Here is a 23200-nt window from a genome sequence, read left to right as displayed (position 1 = left end):
GGAGGGGGGTGATTACAAGGAAAAGGTAATTTTTTGCTTAATTTGCAGAAAGTAACTAGGTTTACATATTATCTTTCTTTTCAAACTTTTCATCAAAGGTAAAAAAACACAGCACTATGAATGGAATTTTTCTTTTTAACTCAGGACCTTGTATGTGGGAAGCTAGCACTCAATCAATGAGCAACACCAGTTTCCATGAGCTGGTTTTTTCATTTGTTTTGCTTGTTTTTCTAGGAGGCACTGGGAACCAAACCTGGGACCACTCACCCGTGTAGGAGGCAGGCACTCAACCACTTGAGCTACATCTGCTCCTACATATGCTTTATTAATATGTATCAATAAAATTGATGTTTTAAAAAAAAAAACATAACAGCATTGGTTTTAGCCAAAAGTAATGACACTAAAACTGACCAAACTTTGTCTATGTATATATACTTATACATATACAGACTTATTCTATCTTTCTTTTGTTTAAAGATAAAATAAAAAACATTATCATTTAATGAGTCAGCTACCAAATATGCCCACTAATATTCTAATATCTCATACTATCTCACTTACTTATCACAACACCATTCCAAGGTAGTTATGGTTAACCTCACCTTATACACAAGGAAAAGTGAAAATCAAAGATGGGATTCTACTGGAACCTAAACTCCTATTTATACAACTCCAAAGTCTGTACTCTTTTTGTTATACAGCCTATCCTAAATATCAAGCTGAATGATAGTGTAACTTTGCTGTCAGTGCAAGTACCATTATTCCATCATAAATAAAAATATATGAATAAACGTGCATACCTATTTGTCCCTGTGTGTATATGTGTATGTGATGGGACTGGAGAGGTGCCCCTGGCCTCAGTAGTTTCTGTGTCCCCACAGTGTTGGTACATCTGACTCATGCCCTTGAGGGCATAAGCAAACCAAGCCCAGCCCCTGTCTCCACATTCTGTGTTCAATAACCTGGTGATTTATGTAGGGCCATGTAGGGCTGGGCCCCATTGCACTGCCCCATTTTTCTTTTTTTTTTTTAATTGTAATGTCTTTATTTCTCCCTTCTTGAAAAAAGAAGTTTTGTTTTTTTTTAATTGCTACAGAAACAACTTTTAGGAATTAAACTTAAGAAATTAACTAAAAATGAATGAATACAATTTTTAGCTACAAGACCATTTGTAGTAAAAATGTTTAAAAATGTGAAAAAATTGAAAACAACCATAGTGCTCAAAATAAATGAGATCTTAAATAAACATCCATACATTTGATAGCCACTTAAAAACATGACATAGAAATATAAACAGGGAATTATGCTCAACAATATAGTTATTAAAACAATTAGATTATAATATATAGTAAAATTCAATTTAAAAATCTGCATATGTATAAATATGCAAAGAAAAAAATGTGAACTACTGTAAAATATTTCTTTTTCCCACTCTAATCCATATTTCATTTCTCTATTCTGTGGGCCCTGGGATAGTGATGTCCACTCCACCTCTATATTGAGAGGGGGGCATTTTTCTTATTAAAATTTTGCTGCTGTCTTATACTGGTGTTCCCATTTATTTGTTGAATAATAAAGGTAGGAAAGTAGTATCAAACAAAACAAAATAAAAAATACTGCTCCATACATCATTGATTTTAACACTATTTCTCCTTGAAATATTTCTTTAAAGTAAAAGAAAAGATGTATGTAAAACAAAGTTTTATAGTATACTTTAAATATAGTTTCCCATGCTTTGAGTGCTTTTGTACACTCTCAGTTAAACAGAGTTACTTGGCAGACTCTATTGCATAGCTCTACCAAAGGAACAACAGTGAACTACATTGCAAATGCCAATGAGTCCTCTATCACAATGTTCACAATTTACTTATCACAGTGTTCTGAGCAATTTATTTTGAAGTTTAGCAGTTTTAACCCATAATGGCTGACAGAAGATATATAAGTAATAAAATTATTAAACAGGCATGCCACAAAGAAATGCAGAAAAGTTATCATGCTAGGTAGTAAAACTCATGACTCTCAGAGGCTCAAGGCACCTTCAAGAAAAAGAGAGAGAAAAGAAATAAAGATTAGAAAATCAAGAATGGGTGGAAGTTTTTTGATACAAAGAAAAATAACATTTTCTCAGAAGCCCAGAGGGTCAACAATTATACACATGACATTTGAATAACACTGGCAAGAAGCATGTCTTGATTTAAGAAGATCTGAAGAGACAGGAAGAGTGACAACTGTATATGAACATATGAAGCCAGGAATGACTCCACAGGGGATATGCTATACTAACCCCAGATCTATACTGACACCATATAGGACTGATTCAACAGGGTTCCTACTTATAGCAACATGTACTAAATGGTACAGGCCTATATACAGATCTCAGGGCCTCAAGAGGGATAAGGAACTGTTGGCAAAAAACACATACAAATTAGTGAACATTAGCCTAGAGAAACAAAACAGAAGTGGATCACAGTGTTAGTGGATGCTAATGGATGTTTTACGCTTATAGCTGAGATCCACAGGTATCAACAATTTACTTTTGTCAAAAGACTTTACACTGTATAATATTTTTTCTCTTTAGTTCATGACTTACCTTCAAAGGTTGGTTTCTTCTTATTATAGCAAGTTCGATGTTTTTTCCACCAGACTGGACAACCTAATGTAGAAAAAGTGCAACATTAGAATAACTTTAGTGAATTTTGTGTTTTAATAAGCAAATGGATTAAAAAACATGCTTCTCCAAATACTTCACTGAATATGTACTTATTAAATCACTTACTTCTAGCAAAGCTTTTATTGCTAATTTGATGGTTTCACTGTCATTTGCTATAGCATCTTCTGTGTAATTCTTCTCTAGAAATTCTCGAACTGTTTTAGCACTTCGGCCTATTGCATTTGCCTTGAAAAATAAAAGAAAATTATTAAAGTCACAGCAGTACAAATGAACTTATGGTTACTGTGTGTAGTTTAGAGGTTTAGAATTTGCTCCAGTATGCCTTAGTATAATTACAAAATAAAATTTGTATGTTTGAAGATTTAGGAAACATTTCCGCATATCATTTGGTTACTATATGAATAGTCTATAATGGCATAACTTTCACTTTCAAATATACTAATGTTTTGTCTAAGCTAAGACCTTCTATTAGTTTAATAGCTCAGAAGTCCTTAATAACCAGAAAAGACTGAGGTTGGAACTCCAAAACTTCTGAAGAGGAAGGGAGATACAAAGGCTTTGCAATGGGGTGCAGAGGAAAAGAAAGAAAAGACATTGGCCTGAAAAAAAAAGTTGTTTACATGAATAGGACTATCATTTCTTAGAACCAACTTATTCTAACATCAGATTCTAATTAGATTTTAGAATTCTAATAAAATTCTTAGATCTTATTCTAGTATCTAATCCTTGGTTCATTATCTTCTTTGACTGTGTAAGTGAAAAGCCTCTTCTATTCCATTCAACATTTTATTTTGTTCTCTAGAAATTATCAGATGAAGGGAAGAGGCAAAGGGATTTCCCTGGCTGCATGGCTACAGGTGGTAGACAACATATTCTTTAAAGGATGCATTAAATATTTCAGTAAGGAATTTAAATGCTCATTTAATTCTTTTTTAAAAGCAGGAAAACTTTCTGCTCAAAGCATCTATACGATATGATAATAATTTGGAAGAATGAGTGAATGAATAGGACCTAGTACTTAGGTTTCTCTCATCTTTACAAAGGTAAGGAAAAGATCTGTGATTAATAAACTAAGGTGTTCTCCATCAAAAAGTATGGTTTCTGACAAGCTAAATGGCTACATTTATAAAGTCTGTGTTACCATCAATATTTTAATGCAACATATGTTTATCAAGTCCTTAAAAACAATAAAGCACTTACAGTGAGCACATTTACTTACCTTCTAATAAAAATATTAACAAATTCATGATTTACCTTCCAAGCATGATAGGTACCAGAGGGATCTGTCTGATATAATCTTGGGATACCATCATCATCAAAACCTACAATTAAGGCAGAAATACCAAAAGGCCTTCGTCCATTGCTCTGAGTATATTTCTGAAAAATAAAATGTTTTCATAAAATGGATCAGGCTGCTAAAAATAATATTACTTAGTAAAGACAAATTCTAATAAAGTATTCCTGCTGAAATGATCTACTTTACCAATTTTATTCTAAACATTTAAAAAATCCTATTCCTGAATCCTTGCTGGACTAACTTCAATTCATGGTAAATGTTTTAAAATTTAATAGGAAATAATATCACAAATAGGTTTATATTGGTCTTTTAATTGGTTTCTTAATGCTTTGTATACAATTTAGTATTATAACTATGGCGACTATAATCTCTTTAACATACATTAGAAATGTGTATTTATGTCACACCATTTTGGTCCACAGTAAAGCCGATTTCAATGAGTTGTGCTTTGGAAGCATGTCCTTGTTTATCTTGAAGGACACTGTGACTGCTACTATTATTAAGTATTCACTATATACTACTTGAAGACCCAAGTAAGACATTTCTTTCTGTCCCTATATAAGGAAACCTTTGTTTTTCTTGAAGCAAAAGCATTCTTTTTCTTCACAGACAATGAGGCACTAGAAACTAATTGTAGTTTGTTTTACTTTAGAGACAGGGCTTCCTGGATTTGTGCTCCAGAGGGTAGAATTCACATAAATTCTATGAGTCTGTTGCTTCCAGTTGTTGTACAGAGACAGTCCTGATAAAAAGCACAAGACTAAATCTGAGGCAACTTTGTGAGCTGTATATAATTCTGTAGCTTGAAATAGTTTTATATTAACTACCTTCCTCATCTTGTCTATGTATCACATCCTTTTTCAATGCTTTTATTTTATATATATATATATATTTTTTTTATGAGAACTTGTGAATTTACAAAACAATCATTCAAATGTGCAGAATTCCCTGTAACACCCCTCCACCAACACATTACATTGTTGTGAAATTTTTGTTACAGATTATGAGATAACATAATCAGACTCTTACTAAGAACTATGTCTATAGTGTACATTCGGTATATTTTTTCTGTATTCCCCTATTACTAACAAAGTACTTCTTTGACACTGATGCAAGATACTACAATTTTGCTATTAACTATAGTCCATAGGTTCCATTAATTGTAGTTTTCCCATGCATCTCCATATTACCTTAAAATAGTGATATACATTTGTTCTGGTTTGTAGTAGAATATTCTTGTGTTTATACGCAATAACATTGTGAACCCAGAGGTAGATAAGAATTGTTGTTAATGCTTTAATTTTTAAAATTTTAGTATTTATATAAACGTCTTTGAAATTTTAATGCAAATAGTTGGGCTATAAGCATGAACGCTTAAAGAAGAGGTTTCTTCCTTAATTCCTCTGTATTTCCTAATACTCTGTTTTGTTTTTTTTTAAAGATTTATTTTTATTTATTTCTACCCGTTCCCCACATTGTCTGCTCTCTGTGTCCACTCTCAGTGTGTTCTTCTGTGTCTGCTTGTATTCTTATTAGGCGGCTATGGGAACCAATCCTGGGAACTTCCAGAGTGGGAGAGAGGCAATTACTCTCTTGCGCTACCTCAACTCCCTGGTTCTGCTGTCGTCTTATTTTTTCTCCTGTGTTTCTTGTTGCATTACCTTGCTGTGCCAGCTCTCCACATCGGCTGGCACTCCTGTGCAGGGTGGCATTCACATGTGGGCCAGCTCACCATGTGGGCCAGCTTATCCTCCCTAGAAAGCCCTGGGCAGCGAACCATGGACCCCCTATAAGGTAGACGGGAGCCCAATTGGTTGAGCCACATCGTTTTCCATCTAATACTCTTAATTCACATCTAGGCCTGAAGTAGGTGCTACCTTAGAGAGGAGAGACACTTTGTTTCTTTGCCTCATCAACCATGTTTCTCATAAATGAAAAACTAATACATGCACAGAGTTAGAGTAACTTAAAAGTATAAAAGGTATACATGAAAGATTTCTCTATAAACTCATGTGACAATTTTAGGGTCTTGGTGAACTTTTAGCTATAATCAGACTAGTTTAGAACTATTTTCTGAATATATAGGAATCGAACATGATGCTATCAAATACTGATGATATAGAATGTTTTGCCAATGTTAAATTTTAAAAAAAGCAAATACACAGGGAAGTGAATTTGGCTCAACAGATAGAACATTAGCCTACCATATAGGAGGTCCGAGGGTTCGATACCCAGGGCCTCCTGGCTCGTGTGGTGAGCTGGCCCACATGCAGTGCTGCTGCGTGCAAGGAGTACTGGCCCACGTAGGGATGACCCCATGTAAGGGTGAACCCCCGTGCAAGGAGTGGCCCCTGCGCAAGGAGAGCCACCCGACGCAAAACTGCAGCCCGCCCAGGAGTGGTGCCACACACACGGAGAGCTGATGCAGCAAGATGACGCAAGAAAAAGAGACACAGATCTCTAGTGCCGCCTGATGAGAATACAAGCGGACAGAAGAACACACAGTGAATGGAGAGAGAGAGCAGACAACGAGGAGGGTGGATAAATAAATCAATCTTAAAAGGAAAAAAAAAGCAAATACACAATGCCAAATGATATTCTGCTTAAAATTCTCCCGTTCCTCAACCGAACAGCCACTGCAATCTTCAAAAGTACAATATTATTTCTTTAAAGAGAAGATATCATAAGCTATAAAATGCACATTAATGAGCCTGAGGAAAGAAAAACTATGAAAGTATAAGGTAGGTGTGGCAGTTTGAGATTATTTTATGAATCCTAAAAAGAGAACAATCATGTTACCTTCTGGGTCTGATATAAACCTAGAGACAGAGAGAGAGACAGGAAGACACAGGAAAAGGAAGCTATGCCACATATTTGACCCATCCACATAAGATAGGACTAGAGAATGGTTTAAGCACAAAGCCCTTAAGAGGCTGGGCCCACAGTGCCGCACAAAAGGAGATGAGCCCTATGATATGCCTGAGAGCTTACAGCTGACCTCGAGAAGTGGAGGCACCAAACTGATAAAGGAGGCTCAAAAGAGGCAAGCCCCAACCCTGACAGCTGACAGTTGAGCTCTGGGAGCTGGGTTCCAAGAGACAGTAGATTCTGGAGGGGAAGGCAGACACCAGCAGCCATCTTCACCCATGGCAGCTGAATCTGGTGAGAAAGCATGTTTGATAATGTCTCAGTTTGGACTTTTCATGCTCCTGGAAATGTAAGCTTTTATCCCAAATAAATCCCCTTTATAAAAGACAACCCATTTCTGGTACTTTGTACCAGCAGTCCTTTGGCAAACTACTCCACAATATGGTACGAGAGAAGAAACCAAATAAATATAAAAGGCTTTAACAGAACTGAGGGACAAAAAAGGAATAAGACTTACAAAGACAAAATACCAAAATGGCAGAAGACCTATATTATCAGTAGCGACTTTATTTATTTATTTTTTAAATTTCTTTGTCTTTATTTTTCAAATGTTACATTAAAAAAATATGAGGTCCCCATATACCCTCCTCACCCCCATCAGTAGCAACTTTAAACATAAATGGATTAAACCCTTCAGTCAAAGACAGAAATTGGCAGAATGGATAAAGCATGACCCAAGTAAGTCTACAAAAGACTCACCTTAAAGTCAAAGATACAAGTAGGTTGATGGTGAAAGCATGGGGAAAAATTTACCATTCAAGTTGTAACCAAAAGAGAGCCAGGGTGGCTACACTAATATCAGACAAAAATTAAAAAAACTTTTTTTAAAGATTTCTTTCTTTCTCTCCCCTCCCCCTGCTGCCGTTGTTGTCTGTTCTCTGTGTTTATTTGCTGTGTGTTCTTTGCCCGCTTCTGTTGTTATCAGCGGCATGGGAAGCTGTGTCTCTTTTTGTTGCGTCTTTTTTTTTTTTTTAAAGATTTATTTATTTACTTTATTTCTCTCCCCTTTCCACCCCCCCACCCCAGTTGTCTAGGTTCTCTGTGTCTATTTGCTGCGTGTTCTTTCTTTATCTGCTTCTGTTGTTGTCAGTGGCATGGGAATTGTGTTCCATGCATGCGGCACCGTCCCTGGGATGCCCTAACCACTGGGCCAAGTCCTTCCCTGCTGCGTCATCTTGTTGCCTTACTTCTCCGTGTGTGCGGCGCCATTCCTGGGCAGGCTGAACTTCCTTTAGCGCTGGACGGCTCTCCTTATGGGGCGCACTCTTTGCACGTGGGGCTCCCCTACGCGGGGGACACCCTGCGTGGCAGGGCACTCCTTTCGCGCATCAGCACTGCGCATAGGCCAGCTCCATACCGGGTCAAGGAGGCCCAGGGTTTGAACCACGGACCTCCCATGTGGCAGAGAGATTCCCTAACCACTGCGCCAAGTCCGCTTCCCAGACAAAATTGACTTTAAGTCAAAACCAGTTACGAGGAACAAAGATGATCATTACAAACTGATAAGAGGGACAATTAAAAATATGTAACAATTATAAAGGTATCTGTACCTAAAAGCAGAGCCCCAAAATATAGGAAGCAAATACTGACAGATTTGAAGGGAGAAATTGACAGTTCTACATTAAAAGTAGGAGACTTTAACATGCCACTCTCAATAATGGATAGAATATCTACTCATAAGATCAATAAGGAAGTACTAGACTTGATTGAGACACTAAACCAGCGTTTCTTAACTTTTTTTGTTCCACAGATCCCTCTGCCAGTCAGGTGAAAACCACAGACCCCTTATTAAGTCCACACTTAGTAAGTTTATTATGTAATAAATATACCTGCACCAACACATCTCCCCAAGAATTTTTTTAAAAATTTCAGTTCAAGCTCACAGACTCCTAGTTAAGAACCCCTGCACTAAACCATCTAGACCTAACTGATATATAGAGCACATTGCACCCAATAAAAACAAAATACACTGGGCTGCACATGATAGGATAGACCTATATTGGGTCACAAGTCTCAAAAAACTAAAAAATCCTGAAATCATATAATGCATATCCTCTGGCTACAACAGAATAAAGTTAGAAATCAGTAACAGAAGGAGAAAGGGGAAATTGACAAATACGTGGAAACTAAACAACATACTCTTAAACAACCAATGGCTTAAAGAAAAAATCAGAAGTGAAATTAGAAAATACCTTGAGGCAAATGAAAATGAAAATACAACATACCAAAACTTATGGGATGCAGCAGTGGCAGTGCTAAGAGGAAAGTTCATAGCTCTAAAATGCTTCCATTAAAAAAGAAGATAGACTTCAAATCAGAGACCTAACCTCAAAACTAGATGACCCGAGAAATGAAAAGCAAACTAAACCCAAAAGAAGCAGAAGGAAAAGAAATAGTAAAGATTAGAGAAGAGATAAATGAAATAGAAAACAAAAAAATCAATAGAATCAAAACCAAAAATTGGTTCTTTGAAAAGATCAACAAACTCAACAAACCCATAGCTAGGATGACAAAGGAAGAAAAGAAAATATAAATAATGAAAATAAGAAAAGGAAAGTGGGGCATTACTATCTGCCCCACAATAAAAACAACTACAGGGAAGCAGATATGGCTCAACCAATTGGACACCTGCCTACCACATGGAAGTCCTGGGTTCACATCCCAGTGCCTCCTAAAGACGACAAGAGGATGCCCACATCCATTGCAACAAGCTAGACACTGCACTCCACTGCAACAAGATAGACCCTGCCACAATGAGCTAGATGCCATACTCTGCCACAACAAGCAAATGCCTAAACAAGCAGATGCCACAGCCAGCAGACACCACAGCCTGTGGGGAGTAGATGTGGCTCAGGCCACTGGGTACTTACCTCCCATGCGGGAGGTCCTGGGTTCAGTTCCTGGTGCCTCCTGGAGAAGGCGAACAAACAATGAGCCAGATAGACAAAAGAACCATCTGGGGAACAGGGGAAATAAACAAATAAAAATAAATAAATAAATCTTAAAAAAAAAAAGATCTTTAAAAAAACAGAACTATAAGTGGAAACTATGAACAACTGTATGCCAATAAATTAGATAACCTAGATGAAATTGACAAATCCTTAGAAACACGAAGTACCTATATTGACTCAAGAAGAAATAGGAATACAACTAGAAAAAGACCTTGAATAAAAGGGGGAAATGATAAAGACAAATGAGTTTATATGGCTAAGACTTCAAAGAGAGTCAGGAGGTCATCAGAGGGGTCGTGCTTATGCACGTCTCAGCAGGATCCCAGAGACAGCCAAAGTAGATAATAACCTCAGGTAATGGTGATCTTGAGGGCTACAGAGACACACAGGTTCTATAGTCATGAGGGATGGCTCTGGAGTTCATTGCCTTACCAGTGGGCCCTACTTTGGAATTTGTGCTCCTGATTATGGAGTTGAATTCAGATGTCACCTCTCTACACATGCCTCTTCTGTCACTTTTACTGAACCTGTGACTGGCACTGAGGCTTGTGTATGCTCAGAAGATTTGAATCTCTGGACTGTCCATGTGCCAGCTGGGCCCTGAGCCTCAGCAGAGTTGCAACACCTACTCTCCAGTTCACTGGATGTGCCCAAGTCAGTTGACAGGAAGGTGAGAATGGTCAACCACCACACCAGAGAACCAAGAGTGTGTACAATGGCAAGCAGGAGAATTCACATCCATCAGCCATGTGGGATCTAAGCCCCCTCTCGATTTAGAGGTGGAGTGGCATTGCCATCCCATGGTCCACAGGATGGAGGGATATAATATGGATTGGAGTGGACTTGCTGGTATTCTACTATAGAACTGTTGTGACTCTAGCAGTGGAAGAAATTGTATCATTGATGGGGAGATGGTGGCCACGGGAATTGCTGAGGGCAGGGAGAGGGAGGAAGAAGTGTGAAATGGGGCATTTTCAGGACTTGGAGTTGTCCTGAACGATATTGCAGGTATAGATGCAGGACATTATATATCCTGCCATAACACACTGGATGGACTGGGGGGGCGGAGAGTATGAACTACAATGTAAACTATGATCCATGTGGTGTGGCAGTGCTCCAGGGTATATTCACCAAATGCAATGAATGTGCCTCACTGATGAAAGGGGATGTTGATGTGGGAGGAGCAGGGGGTGGGGGGGGTGGAGAGTGGGGTATATGGGAATCTCTTATGTTTTGTAATATAATGTTTCATGTGATCTATTTATCTTTTTTTAAAAAAGAGGAAAAAAAGAAGAAGAAATAGGAAATCTCAACAAACTAATTACTAAGTAAGGAGATGAATCAGTAATCAAAAACCTCTCAAAAAGAAAAGCCCAGGACCACATGGTTTCACAGGGGAATTGTACCAAACATTCCAAGAGGACTTAACTCTAATTCTGCTCAAAATCTTCTCAAAAAATTAAAGAGGAGGGAACACTGCCTAACTCATTTTACAAAGCCAACATCCCCTCTTACCAAAGTTGGATAAAGATACCACAAGAAAATGACAGACCTATATCTTTTATGAATATAGGTACAAAAATCCTCAACAAATTACTAGAAAAATTGAGAATTATACACCATGATCAAATGGGATTTATCCCTGGTATGTAAGATTGGTTCAACATTATTCAAAATAATTAATGTAAATATATCACATCAACAGAATGAAAGGGAAAAAAACATATGATCTTCTCAATCAACGCAGAAAAAGCATTTGACAAAATACAGCACCCTTTCTTGATAGAATGCTTAGAAAAAAAGGAATAGAAGGAAACTTTGTCAACATGATGAAAGGCGTATATGAAAAGCCTTTCCTCTAAGATCAGGAACAATACAAGGATGCCCACTCTCACCACTGTTATTCAGCATTGTACTGGAAGTTCTAGCCTAGCAAATTAGGCAAGAAAAAAATAAAAGGCATCCATATTGAAAAGGAAGAAGTAAAATTTTCACTATTTGCAGATAACATGATCCTAGATATAGAACAACAATGTTATGACAGCTAATAAAAGAATCAGCAATATGGCAGGGTACAATATTAATACACAAAAATCAGTAGTGCTTCTATACACTACTAATGAACAATGTGAAAAGAAAATCAAGAAAAAATTTATAATAGTAACTAAAAGAATCAAATATCTAGGAATAAGTTTAACCAAGGATGTAAAGGATTTATGCACAGAAAACTTTAAAACATTTATGAAAATGAAGACAACCTATGCAATGGGAGAAAATATTTGGAAACCACATATCCAATAAGGAATATCCAGTATATATAAATAAATCTTCAACTTAACAAAAAAAAAAAGACAAAAACAAACAACCCAATTTAAAAATGGGCCAAAGACATGAACAGATATTTCTCCAAAAAAGATATACAAATGGCCAGAAAGCACATGAAAAGATGATCATCATCATTAGCCATCAGGGAAATACAAACCAAAACCACTATTAGTTACCATTTCACATCTATTAGAATGGCTGCTATTTAAAAAAAAAACAACAGAAAATAAATGCTGGAGATGTGGAGAAACAGGAACACTCATTTGTTGATGGTGGCAATGTAAAATGGTGCAGCTGCTGTGGAAGACAGCTTGGTGGTTCCTCAGAAAGCAAAGTATTGGAACTACCATATGACCCTGTGATCCCACTACTAGGTAGTGGGATTAAAAGAATTAAAAGAATTAAAAGCAACGGCTCGAACAGATAACTGCATACCAATGTTCACAGCAACATTATTCAAAATTGCCAAAAGATAGAAGCAATGCAAGTCACATCAATCAATAAATGAATAAAATGTAGTGTGTGTATACACACACACACACACACACACACACACACACACAATGGAGTATTCTTCAGCTGTATAAAGGAATGAAGTCCTGATATATGGAACAACATGGATGCATTTTGAAGATATCATATTGAGTGAAATAAGCCAGACACTAAAGGACAAATATTACATGATCTCACTGATTTGAAACAGAATAAGCAAACTCATAGAGTCAGAATGTAGAATATAGGTTACCAGGTGACAGGGTGGGGATAAAGAATGGCAAGTTAAGTGTTTAAAATGTACAGGGCTCCTACTTGGAATGATGGAAATGTTTTGGCAATGGATGATGGTGATAGTAGCACACTACTGTGAATGCAATTAAGAGCACTAAAATATACATCTGAATATGATTAAATGGAAAATGTTAGATATATAAATCATGTAAAAAATTAAAAAAAAATTTTTTTAGACCCCTGGAATTGTACCACACAGTTTACCCTTAGGTAAACAATGGGTTTTAGTAAATAATAGTACAATTATAAAAGTGTGCTAACATCACTTGAAACACATGTCCCATACCAATGCAAGGTAGTGGTGGGGTGGTATATGGGAATCCTGTATTTTATGCACGATTGTTCTGTAAACCCACAACTTCTCTAATAAAGGGAAAAGTAAAAATAATAAAAAAAACAAATAAGTAAAGTAGAATAATCCAGCAGTGTTGGGCTTTTTTGTAATATGAATTAACAAAGAATATCAAAAGAATAGGGCAACTTTAATATCTAGAATACATAAAGAACTTATGAAATTTATAAACAGACAAAAGGTAAAATCCATGCTATAAAGTGTTCTAAGTGCTATAAATGTATTATATCATTTAATTCATAATGCACCTCAATGAGGTAGGCATTACTGTAAAACTCATTCTATAAATGAGAAAACTAAGGCAAAAACAGGATAAATCAATTTCCCAAAGCAACAACTAGAAAGCAGCCAAGTCATAATCCAAATCATAAAATTCTGGCTCCTGGGGGCATACTTTTAACCAATAGAGTACCTATCAAAAGAAAGGATAGCTTACCCAAGAAGAAATGAAAATAGCAAACCAATACGTGGAAAAATTCAACCTCACTACTAATTATTAAATATAAAATAAAACTGCAGTGCTATATTACACTTATTTGCAAAATAACAGAAAAATGAAAAATCTAACACTGATGATTCTTCAGGGATACATTTATCCATTTTTGCTGCACAATGAAAATTGGTTCAATCTTTTTAGAAAGCAGTTTAGCTACATATAACAAGAGTCTTAAAGCCAATTACCATTTCTGATATAATAAGCCCATCCTGAAAATTAATTTAATAAAATAATTTAAAAAATGAGAAAAAGCTATGGTAAAGATGGAGTAACATTATTAAAGTAGCAAAACAACAACAACAACAACAAATGAATGATCAATGAAATTAATAAATGAAAAAACTGGAAACAACCAAATAACTGAAAGCTAATTAAATTACCAGATAGCAACTAGATACAGCATTATATAATTAGTAGTTTATGTTGACATATAGAAAGTACGAATAAAATGATAATAAGTGAAAAAACTTGTATATATCATGATCAAATTTAATGTTTGGTTATGCATCTACAGAAGCAGTCATATATACCTGATTAGTTGCAAGTAGGTCTGAGATAAAAGGATCACAGATACTCCTTTGGAAAACTTTAAAGAACACATCTTATTCTGAACGTCCAGAAGTGTAGCAACCCCTTAAAAGATTAATTGTTCTTTTAAAATTTAATATAGTTCTCAGAATTGATACTGATTTTTCTAGCAATCAAATTAATCTTACTGGAGTAAGTGAACATGAAGTGTGAGAAAGGGTAACAAATTTAGTAGATTTAACAGACTAAATGGTTAAAGTGACTGTAGTATTTCCATACAGCATCCATAACAATGGAAAAGGAAAAAAATTGTTAGCATATTAGTTTACCTGTTTTAAAGTTGCTATGAAGCGGGTTATATACTCTACTGTGACTGGATCCTCCACTGTAAGCTTATGGCTCTGACACTCCACACGGGCTCTATTGATTATTACTCTCGCATCAGCAGTTAGTCCTATAAAAGTATTCAACACATTACAAAAAAAGAATGATTTTTTTCTTTGTCATTTTAGCTGCCATGAAATCTTTCTTACAACATCCTTTATTTTTTTCAATACATACTCATCTTATTAAAAAGGATTTGTAAAATTTTAAAAAGTTTCACATCCTACATTCTGACATATTTCCTTCCAGATTTAACTTGATTCATTCCCATTTACTTTTTAAAGAAAACAGTTTTAAACCATAATGGTTCAGCCTCTAATGTTAAGAAAACTATTTCCAAGAGGTCAAACTGGATTAATTCACAGTAACTAAGCTGATTATTATGTTTCATTAAATATTTTTTAAAAAGCTCTGTAGAGACTATGGCTGAAAAGGATAAAAGTCTAGGGATGTAAATGCCAATGCAAAGAAATCTAGAGAATAATCTAGGGACTGAATAACATAGTAAACCCAGAAGTGGATGAGAATTGTGGTTAATAGCACAAATACAAGAATGTCTTTGTATGAACTAAAACAAATGTACATCACTATTGCAAGGTGGTTTAAGAATGTGGGGAAGCATGGGAAAAATATAATTAAAGTAATCTATGGACTATGGTTAACAGCAGTATTGTAATATTCTTGTATCAATGCCAAAGATGTACTGTGTTAATAATAGGAGTATGGAAAAAATATACCAGATGTACACTATAAACTATAGTTAGTGGTAATGGTGTGATAGATTATCTCATATCAGTAACAAAGGTTCCACAACAATGTAGTGTTTTCATGGAGGAGTGTGTCATATAGGAATTCCACACATGTGCATGATTGTTTTGTAAGTTTACAACCTAATAAAAAATATATATATATTTTTTAAAAGCTCTGTAGTCATATTTTTAAAAACTAATTTTTTAAAGAATGAAATGGCAGACTTGAAAACTTTATGGTCTGTCTTGACTCCAAAAGCCAAAACAAATAAACCTATTTTCTAAACCATGAAATAAGCCAGATTTTGCCTTGCAAAAACAATGAACATTACCTCACTATTAAACAAATATCCACTGAATTCAAAGTACTTTCAATGAAACTGTGATATATCACTTCTCAGCTTTTTAGCTAAGATTAAAGGGCTGAAAATCAGGAATTTTAAAATAGAAAACGCATTCCCTTGTTATTGTAACACCAAAACAACATGTCATTAATTCTCTACATTCCTATAAGGAAACAGAATGTGTTTCTATCAAAAGAGTAATAAAATGACAAACTTTAAATGATTTAATGATTGTAAACATTTCTGTTAATGACTTCTTTGGCATTTGACTGCTTCATAGCTATTTTGTAATTTTAAGTTTTCTTTCCCCCTTTCTCCATACCATACTGCCAAAAAGTTCATTCACAAAAGCTGAAAATTTATTCACACAGCCATTTCTCATATGACCATCAGTCTTTCTGCTGTCACAAACTCTTATTCCCCGTCCACACCACGCCACATTCTGTTTCTACAGACCTGGAAGAATCTTCAGTGCTTGAAGACAGTTATCATTCAACAAAGAAGCAGCTGTTGGAATATGCTACTGTAAGTTACCCTGATGCTGCTGTAGCGGTTTGATATAGTTATGAATTCCAAAAATAGGTACTGGATTATGTTTGTAAACTGGTCTGTACCTGGGCATGATTAAATTATGATTAGGGCTTTGATTGGGCCATATCAGTAGGGCGTTGAGTGGTGGGTGGGAACTCACAGATAAAAGGCATGGGAAAGGACAGAGTTGGAGGTTTTGGTGTTGGAGTTTCGAGCTGAGCCCAGGAAGTGAACACACAGGAGAAGAACACAGAGGAATAGAGATGGCTCCTTAGACACGGCAGAAACCTTGGAAAGAGAGAGAGAGAACCATTTGCCTGAAAGTCTACAACTGGCTTTACGGAGAGGCAAAGCCTAGAGAGCCTCAGTCTACAGCTGACCTTGTGGAGATAATAGAGCAACTGAGCCTGGAAAGAGGCAAGCCCCAGGAAGAGAGGAACCTAGGAAGTCTGAACCCTGGCAGATTTTGGCAGTCATCTTTCTCCAACATGTGGCAAAAGACTTTGGGGAGGAAAGTAATTTATGTTTTATGGCCTGGTAACTGTAAGTTTCTACCCCAAATAAATACCCTTTATAAAAGCCAACTGATTTCTGGTATTTTGCAACAGCTCCCCCTTCGCTGACAGTACCCTACCACTCATAGGTACTGTGCCAATTACAATCAGACACAATTATAGGAAGAAAACCTGATTCTCTTCTTCTCTCTCCAAAATGTTATTTGAAAAAAGAAATGGCAAGAGAAGGTTGACAACCTATGCTATGGATGAAAAGTTTCACTCAATTACAAAACAAGATCAGGTAAGGGATGTCTAAGTATTTCCCTTTTACAATATGAACATGCTCTACAACTGAAGAAACTTAAAGCTCTCATACTTAGGAAAGTAGTAATACAACTTAATGATTCAAGAAATAAATTAGTGATAAATTTGCCAAACTAGAAGAACAACATAGTGTGTGTGTGCGCCTACAAGAGCAATAATACTAACCAGCACTAACTGGCCAGGCAAAAAGAGGACAAATTCTATTTAATTAATGATAGCATTTGAAATTGCAACTTCACCACATGTTTATAAGTCTATAGAAGAAACAAGTCTTCAGCCTAATGCTTTCAAATTTATATCACAACCTTACCTTAAAGATACTATCATAATGTAAAATTTCTATTCTTAAGTGGAATTCTACATGCTATATAATTTTTTTTCCCAAATTCTTCAATTTTTCCTAAGGGTTGTTTTCCAAATATTACAATAACAATATTAACAACAAGAAGTGTAATTTTTCTAAAATGAAAAAATTTTTTGCGGATGTCACTGTAAAATACTCCAACATTACAAAGGATATAAAACCTACCATATAATTCCACAATTTATATAAATGGCATATTCCACATATTCTTCTTACTTTTTCTTAACTGTATATTGGAGCTACTTTTCAATGTCAGAAATAGAGATCCTACCACCTCATTTTCTTTTTTCTTTAAAAATTTATTTTATTTATTTAATTTCCCCCCTCCCCCGGTTGTCTGTTCTCTGTGTCTTTTTGCTGCATCTTGTTTCTTTGTCCGCTTCTGTTGTCGTCAGCGGCAAGGGAAGTGTGGGCGGCACCATTCCTGGGCAGGCTGCACTTTCTTTCGCGCTGGGCGGCTCTCCTTAAGGGGTGCACTCCTTGTGCATGGGGCACCCCTGTATGGCAGGGCACTCCTTGCGTGCATCAGCACTGCGCATGGGCCAGCTCCACACCGGTCAAGGAGGCCCGGAGTTTGAACCGCGGACCTCCCATGTGGTAGACGGACGCCCTAACCACTGGACCAAGTCTGTTTCCCCTACCACCTCATTTTTAATTGCCACTAAATAATAATACAGCATGGTGGTTGTAATGGTTATGCTAATTAATGTGTCAACTTGGCCAAGTAATGGTGTCCAGTTGTCTGGTCAAGCAAGCACTGGGCTATTTGCAAGACAAGGGCTTTTCATGGACTTCAACCATCAGTGAGTTGATTGCATAGATGGCTGGTTACATATATAATCACCTAAGGAAATTGCTGTCGGCAATGAGTAACATGTCATTCATTCAGCTGAAGGCCTTAAAAGGGGAAGTGATTTCAGCAATTGGAGAGAGAATTCCCATCACTACTCAGAGAGTCAACATCCTGCGAACTCCTCAAGGACCTTCATTGGAGCCCCTGGTTTGCAGCCTGCCCAGCAGGATCTGGACTTGTGCATCCCCATTGCCATGTGAGAGAATTTTATAAAATCTCATACTACTTATAGATATCTCTTGCCGGTTCTGTTTCCCTAGAGAACACTAATACAGTAGCAGTAGTAAAAGAAGTGGTAATAATTAATAATATTTGTTAAGTACTTATCATGTGTCAGATACTGTTCCAAATGCTTCACATATATTAACTCACTTTCTTGAAACAAATCATTAAGGTGGGTACTATCATTATCCCCCTGTTACAGATTGAGTAAACTTAGGTAAAGAGCAGTTAAGTTCCTTGCCTGCAGTCACAGATTTAGTAGATAATGGAATCTGACTTAGAATATAGTATAGTTTTAGAGCCTCTGCTTTTATGCTATTGTATGGATATACTATGATTTATCATACCAACTCCCTAACAGTAGACATATAGGTACTTCCAATCACCGAAATCAAGTGAAAGAAAATATTAGTAAATCTTCATTTCACTCTGCTAAAAAGTTCTGTCCATATTCAAATTATCTTTATTTTAAAGACCAAAAGGTATACCAGAAGTTAAAGCATTACTTATATTAAGAGGATTTCTTTTTTTAAGACAGTAGGATAAAGGCTGTTTTTGCTCAGTAAGTTTTTAAACTTCGGGTTAAAATTCTGGTTTTAAAAACAATTATAATCAGAAAATGAGCACATGAAAAGATGTTCAGGAGAACGGATGTAGCTCAGTTGGTTAACTGCTTATTTCCCATGTACGGAGTCCTGGGTTCAATTCCCAGTGCCTCAAAAAAAAAAGTTGTTCAACCATTAGGGAAATGCAAATTAAATGCATAATTAAATATCATTATATATCGAAAAAAGTGTCTTAAAAATTAGTGACAATACCAAATGATGACAAGGATGTTGAGAAACTGAATTGCTCAAACATTTCAAATTGGGGCTGTAAAATAAAATAGTATAGCAACTCTGGAAAACCATTTGGGAGTTTCTTATAAAACTAAGCATGTGATTACCATAGGACCCAGCAATTCCACTCTTGGGGATTTATCCCAGAGAAATGAAAATCTATGTTCACATAAAAACTTTTATATCAATGTTTATAGCAGCTTTATTCATAATAGCCCAAAACTGGAAACAACCCAAGTATCCTTCAAAGGGTAAATTGGTAACAACTGTGGTACATCCATACCATGGACTACTACTCAGCAATAAAAACTGATGCACTTAAATACTTGAATTAATCTTAAGGGAATTATGCTGAGTGAAAAAAACAATCTTAAAAGGTAATATACTGTAATGTTCTATTCAAGTAAATATTCAAATGACAAAAATATAAGATGGAGAATAGGTTAGTGGATGCTGGGGTCAGAGATGGGGAAGAGGATAGATATGGGTACAAAGAAATAGCATAAGGTAGACTTGTGGTGATGGAAGAGTTCTGTACCTTGATTGTGGTGTTTACACAAATCTACGTAATGATAAAGTATAGTACAACTACATGCACACACAAAAATGAGCACATGTAATACTGGTGAAATCAGAATAAACTCTATAGAATGTACCAATATAAATTTCCTGATTTTGAAGATGTAACCATTCAGGGAAATTGAATGAAAGGTACAGGGGAGACCTCCCTGAATTTTTTGTACTATTTCCTGCTAATTTGTAAATATTTCAAAATTAAAAGTTTAAAAAGAAAACAACTGCCTATAGGTATAAGTAAAGTAATATAAAATATATCTTTTAATGTTTATGTTCTATCAAAACTCGTTATCACAAATCCTAGTTTACAGAGTTGGGATTTTACTTAAAAGATAGAGTATACTGCTTGTTTTTAATAGGAAATGGAGCATTAATTCCACATTGAGAGAGCATGTGTATGAGAGCGGGGTCAATTGTGTGGCACTAGTACTCTTAAGGTGCTTAACTACCTGCAAAGGCCATGCAGACGTGATCATCAAGAGCACAAATTTTCCTCACAGTTCTTTCATCTTGAAGCTTGGCAACAGACTTTTTTTCTACGCCAAGTACAACTATATTGGTACCTCGAATTCCAACCTATCATTAAAAAAAAAAAATTAGTTGTCAGCTTTAACATTAAAATCAAGTTATTATAACACATGACTTACGAGAAAAGCTTTTCTCAATAAAAATGAGAACATCAGACTTACAGGAAAATAGCTGTATAGGTATAGACTTACTGAAGTTCATTCCCAAAACTCAAAGCAAAAAAGACAAACAGGTAGAAATTGTAAAAATATATCACCAGGGAAGTTGATGTGGCTTAGCAGTTGAGTGCCAGCTTCCCACTTATGAGTTTCTGGGTTTTTAAAAATTTTTTTAAATCTCTCTCCCCTTCCCTGCCCGCCCCCCCAAGTTGTCTGCTCTCTGTGTCCATCCACTGCGTGTTCTTCTGTGTCTGCCTATATTCTTGTCAGTGGCACCTGGAATCCGTGTCTTATTTTATTGCATCATCTTGCTGTGTCAGCTCTCCATGTTTGCGGCGCCATTCCTGGGCAGGCTGCACTTTTTTTCGTGCTGGGCAGCTTTCCTTACGGGGTGTACTCCTTGCGCGTGGGGCTTCCCTACAGGGGGGACACCCCTGTGTGGCACGGCACTCCTTGTGTGCATCAGCACTGCGCATGGGCCAGCTCATCACACAGGTCAGGAGGCCCTGGGTTTGAATGTTGAACCTCCCATATGGTAGGTGGATGCCCTCTCTGTTGGGCCAAATCCGCTTCCTGAGTTTCTGGGTTTACTCCTCAGTCAAGGTACCTCAAAAATAAAACAAAACAAAACAGAACAAAAAACACCACCCATATTGAAACTATGTGGGTATTCTAATCTCACCAATATATACTGAAGAAGTGCTATTCAGTATAGAATAATGTGGACCAAAATGAAAGAAGATGCAGGGAATCCATGTAGAATCCTTTTAGAGTAGGCAGTACTACTAGCAGAAGTAGTATAGGAAGTTTAAGTAGATAAAAAATCAGTAAAAGCTCTCCCATGGATTCAATAATTTGATGGGATAGGATCTGGTGACCATTAACTACCAAGAGAAAGACCAAATGCTTACCCCTAGATCACTGATAAATAATTCAAACAAGAAGAAAACTTGTAGAATCACTATTGTTTCCCCCCCAACCCCCCTTTTTATTTAAAGATTTATTTTTTATTTATTTCTCTTCCCTTCCTGCCCCACTCAAGTGGTCTGCTTTCTGTGTCCATTCACTGCATGATCTTCCGTGTCTGCTTGTATTCTTGTCAGCGGCACCCAGAATCTGTGTCTTGTTTCGCTGTGCCATCTTGCTGTGTCAGCTCTGTGTGTGTGGCACCATTCCTGGGCAGGCTGCACTTTTTTCGTGCTGGGCGGCTCTCCTTACAGGGTGCACTCCTTGCGCGTGGGGCTCCCCTATGCAGGCGACACCCCGGCGTGGCACAGCACTCCTTGCACACGTCAGCACTGTGCATGGGCCAGCTCACCACATAGGTCAGGAGGCCCTGGGTCTGAACTGCGGACCTCCCATGTGGTAGGCGGATGCCCTATCCATTGGGCCAAATCTGCACTCCCCCAAACCCCTTTTTGGGGGATATAAAAAATATAAGAATATAAAGAATAATCTACAAAGATAGAAATTCTAAAACAGGTACCTCTGGGAAAACAGGACCATATTTTCAGAGGTCCAAGAGTAATCTATGAGAATTTAAATTCTTTATTACAAAAACAAAGGTAATCCACAAAATTTGATATATGCATTTGTGTTTATGATTATCTTGTGGCCAAGTGTGATGATTTAGTACAACACAATTATGCAAACAAGTGTGCTCTAGGTTAGTATTACCAAAGTGAAAACACAGAACAGGTTAAATATAGAACTAGGCCAGAGATTACATTTTTCAATTACATAAAACACTGACAATTTATCAAGGCTCTTGCTCACTGTTTTCTTGCCTATTCAAGTTTGTTACTATATCAGACAGGTGTTATGCAACACCTGCTAGCCTAACAGTCACCATGAAGCAGACAGGGTAAGCATTTAAAAACATCAATAGGGGGAAAAAAAAACCATCAATACGATCAGATTACTCTCTTATTGAATAACTTTAATAGCTTCACACTACTCTTAGAAAAAATGTTAAACTCTGTAACCTTGCCTATGACTCGTGTCTACTTGTCTAAGAGCAGCATGTCATATTCTGCACCAGCCTCACCAGCCTTCTCTAAAATCTTCTCAAGTATTTTTTTCCTTCCTAAGAGCCTTCATGTGTGATACACCTTATCCCTGGAATGGTTTTTCTCATATTTCCGTTCTCAACTTAAATCTTACCTACTCAGAGAGATGATCATTCTCTATTATTCTCTCAACAGTCTTTTCTGTTCTTTCCTGGCAATAAGCACATTTATAATTATTAGTTTGTTCATTATAGTTACCCTTCCAAAAGTAAATTCTATGAAGGAAAAGAAGCAATCATACTAAACCAGAAAGTGGGACCCTCAACAGAACAATTAACCCTGTCAATACAATGAAGGTGGGATAGTGTTCAACTATAAAACAGAGCTAGCTAACAACACAAGGCATGTACGTTATTTAGATTCAGACACAAAGTCAACCACAAAAAGATATTTTATGAGCAAAAGGAAAAGTAGAATATGGATTGGGT

At 36.5% G+C, this 23200-nt stretch overlaps 1 protein-coding gene across 1 annotated transcript in view; it reads right to left on the bottom strand.

The window, feature by feature from the left end:
* PSMA8 (proteasome 20S subunit alpha 8) overlaps positions 1-23200 on the bottom strand; it is a 38343-nt gene that overhangs the window by 5689 nt on the left and 9454 nt on the right. Inside the window, exons 2-6 of the mRNA XM_004465144.2 lie at positions 20467-20593; positions 14664-14788; positions 3926-4048; positions 2777-2896; positions 2591-2653 (exon numbers count right to left, since the gene is read on the bottom strand). Of these exons, the coding sequence (XP_004465201.1) occupies positions 2591-2653; positions 2777-2896; positions 3926-4048; positions 14664-14788; positions 20467-20593 (558 nt within the window). The remainder of the gene's footprint in view (positions 1-2590; positions 2654-2776; positions 2897-3925; positions 4049-14663; positions 14789-20466; positions 20594-23200) is intronic.

The sequence above is a fragment of the Dasypus novemcinctus genome, chromosome 16 (assembly GCF_030445035.2).
Source record: "Dasypus novemcinctus isolate mDasNov1 chromosome 16, mDasNov1.1.hap2, whole genome shotgun sequence".
Lineage (NCBI taxonomy): Eukaryota > Metazoa > Chordata > Mammalia > Cingulata > Dasypodidae > Dasypus > Dasypus novemcinctus.
This window is presented reverse-complemented; position numbering and strand designations above follow the sequence as displayed.